At 47.4% G+C, this 12,475-nt stretch overlaps 2 protein-coding genes across 4 annotated transcripts in view; one reads left to right on the top strand and one right to left on the bottom strand.

Annotated features, from left to right (window-relative positions):
• Positions 1–883: 883 nt before the first annotated feature.
• TRMT5 (tRNA methyltransferase 5) lies at positions 884–7,946 on the bottom strand. Of its 3 annotated transcripts, none has more exons than XM_054067086.1 (5): positions 7,812–7,946; positions 5,007–5,656; positions 4,281–4,405; positions 2,135–2,789; positions 884–1,192 (listed from the first exon to the last, which is right to left on the bottom strand). In XM_054067086.1, the coding sequence occupies exons 1-5, from the start codon at positions 7,814–7,816 to the stop codon at positions 1,131–1,133; spliced, it is 1,497 nt and encodes a 498-aa protein (XP_053923061.1). In that variant the 5' UTR covers positions 7,817–7,946; the 3' UTR covers positions 884–1,130. The 3 variants fall into 3 exon arrangements, with proteins under 3 accessions (XP_053923061.1, XP_053923059.1, XP_053923060.1); XM_054067084.1 differs by having other exon boundaries at positions 885–1,195; XM_054067085.1 differs by lacking the exon at positions 7,812–7,946 and adding an exon at positions 7,296–7,314 and having other exon boundaries at positions 885–1,195.
• Positions 7,947–8,715: 769 nt separating this feature from the next.
• SLC38A6 (solute carrier family 38 member 6) overlaps positions 8,716–12,475 on the top strand; it is a 47,144-nt gene continuing 43,384 nt past the window's right edge. Inside the window, exons 1-3 of the mRNA XM_054067865.1 lie at positions 8,716–8,928; positions 10,126–10,247; positions 10,988–11,061. Of these exons, the coding sequence (XP_053923840.1) occupies positions 8,773–8,928; positions 10,126–10,247; positions 10,988–11,061 (352 nt within the window). The 5' untranslated portion in view covers positions 8,716–8,772. The remainder of the gene's footprint in view (positions 8,929–10,125; positions 10,248–10,987; positions 11,062–12,475) is intronic.

The raw sequence follows: 12,475 nt of genomic DNA, 5'->3' as shown, positions 1-12,475 counted from the left end.
TAATCCATGGGCCTTAGTGGTTGTTTGCAAGAGAACCAAGACATCGGATTAAGGCCCCGGTGGTGGAGCCACAGCAGCAGAGGCAGGGAGGGTGATGGACATCTGGTAATGGATTGCTTGGTGAGAGCTGAGCTTTGACTGAAGGAAACTATCTGAAACTGAGAGGATGATCCAAGTTCTCTGTCCAAAAAAATGGCTTGTGGTTGACATTGCCCAACAATAGTTTGGATGGGTAAGAAAAAGAAATCAAAGGCAGAAGCTTTTCGAATCCCTGCAGAATACAAGCAGAGAGATTGTCCAGGGACTGTGGTAGAGGAGCAGCCCAGGAGGAAGAGGAGAGCTAGGAGACAGCGAGGCACAGAAGCCAGAGGAGGATGCGGTTTCAAGATGAGACAAGTGTTCAGCCAGGTACTGGCTTTCAGGCTAGCACTTTAATGCCAGCGTGTACTGGATCTGCAACCCTGTGAATGCCGTTAAGAGTCCTTCCTGTTTTACGCGTGAGAAACACTGAGTTAGGAGTCAACTAATCCCTAACTAAATCTCAGTGTGAAAAGCATTGATGACTCAGAAGCCCAGGAACAAGAACCTATATGGCTCTTTGGACTTTTTTGTATCATGGGTTAAGTTTTTGAAAGGTTATCTTTCTTGCACAAGAGCTGTCTGTGCATCTGCCAACAGCAATCCAATGTTCCTAAAGCACCAAAACCATTTATCAAAGAGAATCCAGTGCAAGGGTTATAGGAGTCATCTTGTTAGACCCAACAAAATATAAAATCTGGCTTTGCCACAAACCGCAAATTATCAAAATACCACAGCAGGAAACTATCCCAGCCTGTGGCCCTGAATTATCACAGGGCGTGAAAAAGCAGAGAGCAGAAAAGTACCAAAACACGTTTATTACAAAAAAAGCACAGTTCTATTTTCTTTTTTCGTAACAACAACTTCAATCTGCCTATTGATCCCACAATTGAAAAAAACCACAAAGGCTCACAAAGGAAAGGTGCCATCGCGCATCTCGGTCCTGGAGGTGGGTAACGCAGGTTACACTTCAAATAACCCAAGAGCGTAAACCAGAGGTAACCTAAGTAAACCTTTGCAAGTTCCTAAGGTTGTTACTGTAACTCCGGTCCTCAACTCCGTGGCTTTTCTTCAGGAAACTCTTTGCTGGTGCACAGACGCTTGGAGGCTGGTTCTGCTGGAAGAAGGTTAGAAACAGAAAATCATTTAATGCACAGCAAACAGATGAGACTAAACCACAGGGCATGTAGCACCTGAGGGATTTAGCAGGAAGAGATGGCAGTTAAAAACAGAATTAAGTCAAACAAAAGCTGTGGCAGCAATAACGGAGGGGGGTCTTTACTAAATGCCAAAAAGGACTTTCAGCACATCTGCACTGAGCTCCATTTTGACCTACAGTGCCACCAACAACAGCATTAAAATAAGTTTTGTGGCATTAGAAGTTCTATCCAAACCTCCTTTCCTCTGGTTCATGTAACTGTGGACTGCAAACCTCCCCTGCTCACCTTTCTCATGCAGCGCGAAGCCCAGTATCACTGAAACCAGCTTCTGAAGCAAATGATCAGTTATTAGAAAAATGAAAATAAAATTCAACATTCAAGATCTCTAAGGGTATCTGTTTCTCAATTAAATTGTACAGAACTGGATTCTGTTGCTGTGGTGATTCCAGATCTAAACTGAGTCTGTGCAATTGTACGGAAGGCCACGACTGGGACCATCCCCTTGGAAGTAACACCATTCCACCCTGGGTGAAAATGAAGCTCAAGTTCCTAAGTACTTAGCTAAGAGAAACATGTGCTTGATGTTAGATGTCCCATCCTCCTCGAGTACATGACCTAAGGCACAGAGGTCTGGTTTTTGGCCTGTAGGATGATCCTACCCAGTTCACCGTTTTTCTGTGGAGGCTCACGCTGGGATCAGAGGAGCAGATCACTGTGACTGAGAGTGCATGAAGCCCAGAAGCTGCTGCACGTGCGCAGGTGCTCAGTCCTGCGAGCCACCTCCACGTTCACACCAGAGTACGGCACTGCTGGCACACAGCTGAAACAGCCCACAGGGCTGAGAGCAGAAGGCACAGCCCGAAATCCAAGGGCCACACAGGAGGCTCACTTCTTACCTTCCTCGTGGCAGGGACTCTTGTACAGCACATCCGCTGGGATCTGGAAACTAATGCACAGCATCTCCTTGTTCGGTGCAACGTTTCTAACCAGGTAAGTAGAACAGCGTCCACCTAAGGAGGCTCCTAGAGAAGCCTCAGCTCGTTCTTGAATATCTTTGGCAGGGTCATCATGTTTGGAGAAGCCGTAGCAGTGCACCGTGGGAAGGCCAGCAGTGCTGCATGGCTCTCCGACCAAAAGATGCCTGAAAACATCTAGGAATTCAATAGCCAAAGCTGGCAAATTCATGACTATATGAAATGAAGTTTTCTGTTCTCCTTTCAGAAGTGGGAGCTCTTTACTTAGTTCTTCTCTTACTGGCCCCAGGAGGAAGTCCCTGCCATCCATGTTGAACACTTTTATTTTGCTGTCCACTTTGTTGAGCTTGCAGTTGTGCAGAAGCCAGTTGTAGGATTCAGGATTGAGATCGTTTGCAAATACACGACACTTTTTCTTTGCTGCTGGAATAGCAAAAGGACCAATCCCAGCAAAGACATCGAAAAGGACATCACCGGGCTTTAAGAGTTCAACGATACGGCTGTGTTCTGTGGAAAGACGTGGGTTCCAGTAGACTTTAGAGAAGTCCAATTCATATAAGATACTATTTTCTTTGACCTGAAAGCCCAAAACATTTGCTTAAGCATCTGCGTTCAAATTCCAGGCATGTTTAAGCATAATCTGTAAATAAGATGGCTAAAACCCATGGTGCTTTATCAAAAGGTAATGCATACGCTGACATTCATGCCATTAGTAGTACACATGAATCTTGTATAAACCGATGTACTCATCAGAAACAGCCATAAGGAATGTTCCAGCTGTCAATCCAGATGGCTGGCTCATGCCTGCCTCAATCACCAGGTGGAAATAAACCAGCAACTTAAAATGACCATAAAAAAAAAATAAATCTGAGGCTTTTCAAGAGCTTTGTGGCTGGCTGACAAGTCCTTTATTGAAAGCAGACCTTGGGAAGATGCCTCAAGGCCTCCTTAGCCGAGTCAACATAGTAAATACGCCTCTGAGAATGATACAGCAGAAGAATGGCAACTGTCAGCCAAATTCAAAGCCACTGGGAGCCAAGTCTGCAGTTGGAAAACGTATTGTATTTTATCTCTCAAGGTGACAGAGTTTGGAAAGTGATCCAAAATTTAGGATGACCACTATCTTAAGAGCAGATCTAGAACGAAACAGCGTTTATTCAGATGAGCGTGGTAATACTTGCATACTTCGTTATCCTTGCATATACAAGGTAATGCTCGCTTTGCACCTCCACACATGAACTGTTTGACTCCAAAATAAAGCAACTTCAGGTCCAAATCCCTGCATCATGTGCTTTGCCAGCACGGAACACAGTGGTGTATCTGTGCCCCTCGGTGCGCAGCTCAGTGGTGCGCTAGATGCATGCTTAGTGAGCTAATGCCATCTGCATGATATTGGACAGTTGCTTCTGCCCTGATGATTCAAATGCTTTCTCTCTGAACGTACAAGATGTTCTACCAAGCTGTTCAACTTTTTTATTTGTTAATCTAACATTTTCTCTCCTAAAAGTATAAAACCATTAACAGGAAAAATATTTTTTAGTCCAACCACTGGCCAAGTTTCCAGCTAAGGACAAGAAACAGTGTGAAGAACACTTGGCAGTTACATCGTGCTGTGCACCTGAAAAATGTCAAAACAGAGGAGAGGCAAGGTTTGTCTTTCTGCTGACAGAAAAGGGCAAAGGCATAGGCAAAATCTTGCTCAGGTTGCAAAGCCAGTGAGATTTGAAAACAGCGTCTTACGTTCTGTACAACCCATGGTACAAAGCTTGGTGAACTGAAGAAACAGCATTTCATTAGCTCAAATCCACTAAATAGTTTGGCTTTAGAATCTAGGCTGTAAATGTGAGAGAATACTTATCCTCATGATCCATATGGTTGTCACTTTGCTCTTGGCAGACCAGGACAAATGGATGTAGAGGCAATGGCCAACACTTACTCTACAAGGATTGTCAGGAACAGATACAGTGTAAAGGCAACATCTCTTCACCACATCTTTCCAGTAGGTGCTTTTGGGTTTTAACATACATTTAACATACATTCAAAGGAACAGAACAAACCCTCCCTGTACCTTGGTTACCAGGTTGCTCTCTCCAGCGAGCACTTCCATTTGAAAATTTCTGTACGTGCTGTCAATAATGCTGGTTTTATTCACTACACAGGTGATGCCTGGATTCTTGTCAATTATAACCTGGCCTGAAAGACAGGGCAAAAGACATTCCGGTTAGGGGACTACAGCCTTTAAATATTCTGCACAAGATACAAACACTGCTGACTGCAGTTAAATTAACAAAAGTAAACATGTATTGGAACAACCTTCCTCTAATGAGTCAAGGTTGCAGATGTGACACCTTTCTCATGTACGTATGTTACTTTGGCCCTGTGGTCAGTGAAGTGAGCCTAGAACTGCAGCGAGAGGAGAGAACTGCACCTTCTCTGCTACGGCATCAAGCACATGGCTATTTAAAGTCAAAATATAAAGCAAAGAAAAGAGCTCAGAAGTTTTCTTTGTACAAGTAATAATCATAGACTTATAGAACCATTAAGGTTGGAAAAGGCCTCTAAGATCATCAACCAACAGCCCAACACCACCGTGCCTACTAAATCATGTTGTGAAGTACCACGTCATCACGCTTTTGGAATACCTCCAGGGATGGTGACTCCACCACTGCCCTGGGCAGCCTGTTCCAATGCTTCACCATTTTTATTTATCAGCAGAATAATTGTTAAAATATCTTTTTAACAATTTACAAAATATACTCATTGCCTTTTTTTTGAGAAGGGTGGTTTTACCTACCAATCAAATGTCGGTAGGGTAGCTGGTGATCTCTAAGATTGAAATGAGCTATGTGGCCAACACGGCTAAATCCAGAGGTGACATCTTGACCTTCAGGAAGGACTGCTCGTAGGATCTCCTCCGACTTGAAATTCTCATAAGTCAGCTCCAAGTTATACTTGAACACCTCAGGAGGAACATTAAGCTTTTTTAATACCTCTTGTTCTGATTCTCCCAATGAGAATTCAGGTATTTTGTGAGGATCCAAAACAACAAGTCTACTGTCCTCATCTTCTGGAGCCTCCACCACTCGCTTCAGACCAGGACGCTGTAGCACCGTATGTTTCAGGGACTTAAGCACAGTATTTACAGTTTCTTTCTTGACTTTAAGAACTGGAACAACTACTGTCCTTTTAAAAGCTTCTCTGTCGAGTACTTTCATCCCACGCACTTCAGGATGTGGCGAATACAGTTCTACATCAGATTTATCCTCTGCAGTTTCAGGCATTGTAAAAAAACTATTTTTCTTAACTACTACAAAGGGCCCAGGTATTCTGCCAGAATATTGCGCCAAGAGCATCCAAACTGTTGGAAATGATGTATTTGATGCAGCTGTCCTACAGCGATTAGTTTTCAGTAGTCTGGCAGAGTATCCCAAGCTCCATAAAGTCCTAGAAGAGAAATTATTCATTTTATAGACATTATGTAATCATTCCATTCAAAAGGCTGCAAATTGCAAGAATCTGCTGTTCTCTTAAACTAGAATTTCTATCTGTACCAAACAATCCACAATAGTTTAGTAGAGCTCTTTATTAAGAATTATACACTGTATATTTCTGCCCTTTTGCAAATGTATTTTGTACATATAAATGTACAGATATTCGCCAACTTTAAGCAGTGAGATAATCCCCTCCTGCCCTAACCCAGTGACCTCTCTTTGTTCGAATAAACTTGAAATTAATCCCAGTAAACCAAATGGAAAAAGTTCTACTGTCTTGATCCTACTGTTGGATCCCGTCTGTCTTCAATAAAATTTGTTACCAAGCGGTGGTTGCTAGAAAACATTTATTAGCAAGAGTGGTCATAATCACTGCTTAGCAATTTCTGCCTTCTGTACCCCAGTGTTCAAGGGTCACACACTTCTAGCATCTTTGCTCCAGGTGCTGCATGCCAGAAAGACCAGGAATTAAATGCAGAATTCCCCTAACGGGGCACGGAAGCATTAGTAATGTCTGTTCAAGCAACTGAACCCCTCTCCACAGTTCATTCATAGGATGGAGACTGGAACAAAGTAGCTTTAAGCTTCTTTAAATTATTTATTCTACTACAGCCAATCCACAGGGGCCCAACTTTTCTGACTCTGTATCGGCTGCTCCTAGGCAGGAGCCAATGATTTAAGTAGTGCGTGAGGATGACGTTTCTCCTGACTTCTTGGGAAGTTTGTTTTAAGATTGAGGGTCGATAAGAGGGATGCAGACTAGCCCTGAAAGGAAACCAGTTCCCTTGATTGCCCAACTGACGTACAGGCTGCTTCCCTCCTTTGGGGTAACAGGCCATGTGGTCTCTTCTTATAGAATCATTTGGTTGGGAAAGACCTTTGAGATCATTGAGTCCAACCGTACCTATCCACAACTAAATCACATCCCTGAGCACCTCGTCTGCCCATCTTTTAAATACCTCCAGGGCTGGGGACTCCACCACCTCCCTGGGCAGCCTCTGCCAGTGCCTGAGAACCCTTCTGGTGAAGAAATTTTTCCTGATGTCTAATCTGAACCTGTCCTGGCGCAACTTGAAGCCACTTCCTCCTGTCCTGTCACTTGTTGCCTGAGAGATCAACACCCACCTCACTACAACCTCCCCTCAGGGAGCTGAAGACACCTCCCCTCAGGGAGCTGAAGACAGTGACGAAGTCTCTCCTCCTCCTTTTCTCTAAGCTAAACAACAATTGCAGTTCCCTCAGCTGCTCCAGGAAAGATAACATCCCTGGTCCTGCTGGTCACACTGTTCCCGATACAAGCCAGGATGTCATTGGCTTTTTTGGCCACCTGCACACACTTTCTTCAAAAAAAGTAATTGCACCCAAGCCCTGGCAAAGCTGGTCTCACCCTCACCCTCCCTCCCCCTAAACCCCACCTCCTCAATGGGACTCCCTGCACCTCCCAGCAGATCATTCTTAGTAGTAGACAGGAACGACTGGACTCGATGATCTCAAAGGTCTTTTCCAACCTGGCAATTCTATGATATCCCGAAGCCAAGTTTTGGCCAAAGCACACCTCCTTTCTCCAAAGCACACTCAAAAATAAGCATTACATTCCACACTGCAGCTACAGAAGAGGAAGGCTTCATCCAGAAGGCCAGGGCATTCCAGTGTTTTCCTTTAGACATTCCCCTTCTCCCTAGCTAGGAAGTGCTGGCCTGGTTCACCCCAAGCGAGCCCGCAAGATGAAAGAAAGCCCCCATGCCAGGCCTGGCATGAGGTCCCTTTCACAAGAGAGCTAACACCTTCCCAGACTGCCCATGGGAAGACCCTGCTTTCCCTCATACCCAGGATCCCCTGGTTCAGCCTAGAGAAGACCGAGGAGGGACCTCACAGCAGTTTACTGCTTCCTCAAAAAGGGGAGGAGGAGGAGCTGATCTCTCCTCTCTGCTGACCAGTGGTAGAACCTGAGGGAATGGCAGGAGATGCGACAGGAGAAGGTTAGGTTGGATGTGAGGAGAGGTGGGGTACAGGCATGGAGGAGAGGGGTTGATGACCCGGGGGGGAGGGGATGGCACGGAGGGGGACGCAGGCCCGTACGATACTCCCCCCCCCCCCCCGGCCCTCACCTCATGCCGGGCCCCTCCGCGCGCCCTCTGACGTCATCAGGCCGCGCCGACGCAGCGCTGCTCTGAGAGCATGGGCGGGGCCTCGTCCTTCCTGGCCCCGCCCCTCAGCGTCGGCCCCACCCCAACACTGGTCTCCGCTCGGAGGCCCCCCTCCCACACGCCCTTCCCCAAAGACACCAACCTCTCTGTCTCAGAGGCCACCCCCCTCCCGCTGATATCCCTGTGCATTCCCGCTCTGTTCCTCGGAGGCCCCTCCCAGGCCCTCAGAGCCCCCGCCCCTCCACATAGGCCCCGCCCATCGAGCGGGCTTCTGATGCCCCGCCTCCTTCGGAGACCACGCCCCTCACGTGGAGACCCCACCCCTTCCATATGAAGCCCCGCCCTCAGGGGGGTCTCCTCGAAGGCCCCGCTCCTTCTGTGGAGGCTCCGCCCCTTCCCCTGAGCTCCTCCAGCAGGCCTCACCCCTCCTATTGTTCTCCCATCGGAGGCCCCCCCCGAAGGCCCCGCCCTCATAGACCCCGCCCCTTCCCCGGAGGACCGCCTCCTTTCCGTGCTCCCCATCGGAGGCCCCGCCTCTCTCCCGCAAGCCCGGCCCCCTTCACGGAGGCCCCGCCTCTCTCCCGCAAGCCCGGCCCCCTTCACGGAGGCCCCGCCTTCCATTGACCTCCAATTGGAGGTTCTGCCCCTCTCCTGGAGTCCCCTTCCCCAGAGGCCACGCCTCTCCCACTGATCTCCCATCGGAGGCCCCGCCCCTATTTGACTCACCTGAGGCTCCGCCCCTTCCCTGGAGGCACCGCCCATCCCGTTGCTTTCACTTGAGGCCCCGCCCCCTTTCCAGCAGACTCCGCCCCCTTCCCATGGAGACCCCGCCCCTCACATTGATCTCTCGCTGGAGGCCCCGCCCCCTCCTTCAGGCCCCGCCCCCGGGGTCTCCGCTGGCTCTGGTGGGGCGCGCGCTGCCATGGCGGCGGTGCCGCCAGCGCGGGGAGCCGGGCGGCTCCAGGCCGAGTGGGGCTGGTACCTGTCCGCCCGCCCGCAGCTGGACGAGGACGATGCGGAGGAGGATGCGGAGGAGGATGCGGAGTCCGCCGCGCTGCTCCCGCCGCCGCCGGGCAGCGTGCGTGTGATGGGGCGGCGGGGAGGGGCCGCCCGGGGGGGCCGCGGGGCTGTGCTCGGGCCCTGCTTGGCTTTGAGGAGTTGGGGGGAGACATGCCGGGTCAAAGGGAAAAGAGAGGGAGGGGGGGGACCCAGGCTTTGAAGGGAGGGAGGAGGTGGAATGCCGGGCTTGAAGTGGGGGGACCCGGGGTTCGAAGAGAAAAAAAGGGATGGGGGGACCCCGGGTTCAGTGGGAAGAAGGGGAGTACCCTGGGTTCGAAGGGAGGAGGAGATCCTGGGCTCGAAATGGGGGGACCCCGGGTTCGAACAGAGGGAGAAAGAGGGAGGTCGCCCGGCTCAAAGTGGGGGGACCCAGAGTTCGAAAGGAGAGAAAGGAGGGAGACACCCCGGGCTCAAAGGGAAAGGGGGGAAGAGGGAGGACTCTGATCTTAAAGTGGGGTTCCTCGGTTTGAAGGAAGGGGGGGACCCTGGGCTCAAAGTGGGGGGACCCAGAGTTCAAAGGGAGAGGGGACCCCGGGCTCAAAGTAGGGGGACCTCTGGTTCGAAGTGAGAGAATTGGGGGGTGGGACTCTGGGCTAGAAGCGGGAGGACCCCGCGTTCTAAGTAGGGGGACTCAGACTCGAAGGGGGGACGACGACGACCTCAGGTTCGAATGGAAGGAGGAGAGGGACCGCGGGCTCAAAGTCGGGGGACCTCTGCTTCGAAGGGAAAGAAGGGGGGGGCGACTCCCTGGCTCAAAGTAGAGGGACTGCTGTTTCGAAGGAAGAGGAGAGGGGAACCTCGGGCTCAAAAGTTGGGGCCGAGTGGGCAGAGGCAGCACTGGGTCCCTGGAACCAGGCTTCTGCTCCCAGCGCTTCCCACTGTATCCCTCCTTTGCTCCCCAGCTCCCGGAGCGGCCCCTGTGCACCCCGCTCTCGCTGCAAGCACATGGGCATTGCCTGCTGTAAAGCATAAATGTCGCTGTGCTCTTCTTGTGCTTTGCTGTCGCTGTACTTGGACATCGTAGGCATCTTGAGATCCTCATGGGATAGCATCACGCATGAAGGGTTTCGTGATCTTGGAATGGAAAAAGAGATTTTTCTGGTTTAGATTAGGGAAGGAAAAGTTTCCTGTCTCTCCCTCCCCCCCTTACATCCCTTCCCATGAAAGACCAAAACTCCTCTCGCACTGATTGTACTTTGTTCTGCCTTTTTCATAGAATCCTCCAAATCGTGGCTCTTCCTTTGGTTTTTCGGTGTTTAATTTAATGAATGCAATCATGGGAAGTGGGATCCTTGGCTTATCCTATGTTATGGCCAACACAGGGATCATGGGCTTTAGGTAAGTTTTCAGTTTTTACATCAACTTATTTAGTTTTAAGCGGAACAAAACTTGATTACTAAGACTCCTGTGCAAAAGCTGAGGAAGAAATAAATAGGCTGTGCTTTTCAGTGTTGTTGAATAAGATCTTCCCTCTTTGGTTTAGTCATTCAAACTGGCCTAACCCAAGTACTGCCTAGGCATGGCATTAAATTGCCACATGGTGGCAATTTCTTGGCTGTTACTCCTAATAGATTGATATTTATGATTCAAAGGTGCTATCTCTTTTAGTTCCAGAAATGGGCCTTCTGAAATACGACAGCTACATATCTAAACAATGTGAATCAGCTTGTGCTTTTGTTGTACTTCTGCTTGTTGTACTTACCAGCCGACGGGTAACGGGGCCAAAGTTGCCAGAATTCTCACTTTTTCCATTTCCTGTGCATTGGATTCAGTTCATTGGAAGATACATCTTTGTGTACAGACACTGATGTTTACGTCCTCTTTGTAAATCATTTATCAGGTCTTTAAGCCTGTACAGTATGTGCTCTGCTTTGATGGACAATGTAAGCAGCAGGGGAACTTAGCAAGTATTCCGAAGGTCAGAGACCGTATGAACCACAGTCAGCAGATACAAGAGATAAAATGAGGAAATCTAGTCTTGTGGTAGCTTACTTCTTGCAAAAGTAGCGTTTTTAAAATTAGAAAGTGCATTGTGTTCTAAAAGTGCTTTAATCCTATTTTTTTTGTGTGTTTTTTAGTATCTTGTTGCTGGTTGTTGCCAGCCTTGCTACTTACTCTGTATTTCTTCTGCTCAGTATGTGCACTCAGACTGGTAAGTGAAAAGGATTTATCTAACAGTGATCTCTGAAATAATTCCTTGTCTATGTCACAAAGACAGGACCCAGTGTAATTATTATAATTAGCAGCATGTCAACAGATAGCTGTTAGCTGTACTGTATTAACAGAAGGCTAACAGAGAGTAAAGTTGAAATAATTAACATTTTTAATGATTTCTACTTGCCATTTAAAAATACAATTTTGAAACTTAAGTTTTGAAACATAAGTGCCAAACTGTCTGGTTTCTAGATTTTCAATTTTATTTTTTTCAAAATGCCTTTCATCTTCCCGGAAGGATAGATCTTGTATTTCTGTAACAAAATTATTTTGATGCTTTCTGGACTGTGCTACTTCAGGTTTTGCTGTTGCTTTCAGTGAAGATGAAAGAGCAATAAAATAGCAGACTTTCATTCCTCTGCTTGCAATATATACTTTGTTCATGGTTTGGAATGGATACCTTTCAGGTTTTATAATGTCACTGGGTTGTCGTAATTCTCATGGCCCTTTATAAATGCAGATATAGATATATATAGATATTTTAACAGCATTTTTGACACTGAATGCCAAGTCCTATCACAGTCCTTAGAAATTACACTGCTTTGAGAATGTTCAAAAGTAGATCCTCCTGTCTGCAGTCTAATGTGCTAATGTTTTAATTCTTGCTTCTTTTAATTGTTCCTGCAACAACTGACTTGTCCCTTGAGTTCTCCTTCACAAAGACCATGCTGTAGTAGGACGCCTCCATCTCTTTCAGTCACCTGGTTATTGTATCCCTCTCATCTGTTTTCCTTTCTTTTCAAGGGTGGTGGGAGAAAGCTTCTGTTTCTTCCCTCACTGGCTTTGTTTTCTGTAGCTGGCTTTGGGCTCTCAGATGATTGCTTCCCGATTCTTCTTAGATCTGCTGCTCCTGTCTTCACCTGCTGAGTGATCTTCTTCCTACAGTCTTAAAAAACTCTTCAGAGGTAGGGTTACTTTTAAGATTGATACTGTTGGCTGCTTGATGATTTGGAGCTAAGCCTTTCGTAGTTTTTTCTCCTTTTGGAGCTCCGCTTGTTAGAAAGGAACCAGAACCTGAAATAAGTAAGCTAGAAAGATACAAGGGTAAACTTGAGGTAATTTTTTTTACAGTCTTTGTTTACTTCTTATTTGAGGCTGAAAAGTTCTGTATTACGTAGGCACTAGGCGGTAGTATGCTGCAGTTTGGTAAAATAATAATAAAAAGGATCCTTGCAGAAGAACAACTGTGGTGAGGTGAAAACTAAAGATGTAAGCCTTTTGAAGTAAGAAAAGTTTCCATGTTGTGAACTTGGAGACTGAATATACAAGAATGGTTTAACTCCTCGGTTATTGCCTCCAAAGGCAACGTTTCACCTCAAGAAAGCATTTTTTAAATACACACAACTGAAGGC

Source organism: Cuculus canorus, chromosome 5, assembly GCF_017976375.1.
Source record: "Cuculus canorus isolate bCucCan1 chromosome 5, bCucCan1.pri, whole genome shotgun sequence".
Taxonomy (NCBI): Eukaryota; Metazoa; Chordata; class Aves; order Cuculiformes; family Cuculidae; genus Cuculus; species Cuculus canorus.
Note: the sequence above shows the minus strand (reverse complement) of the source record. Positions and strands in the feature narration are given on the sequence as shown.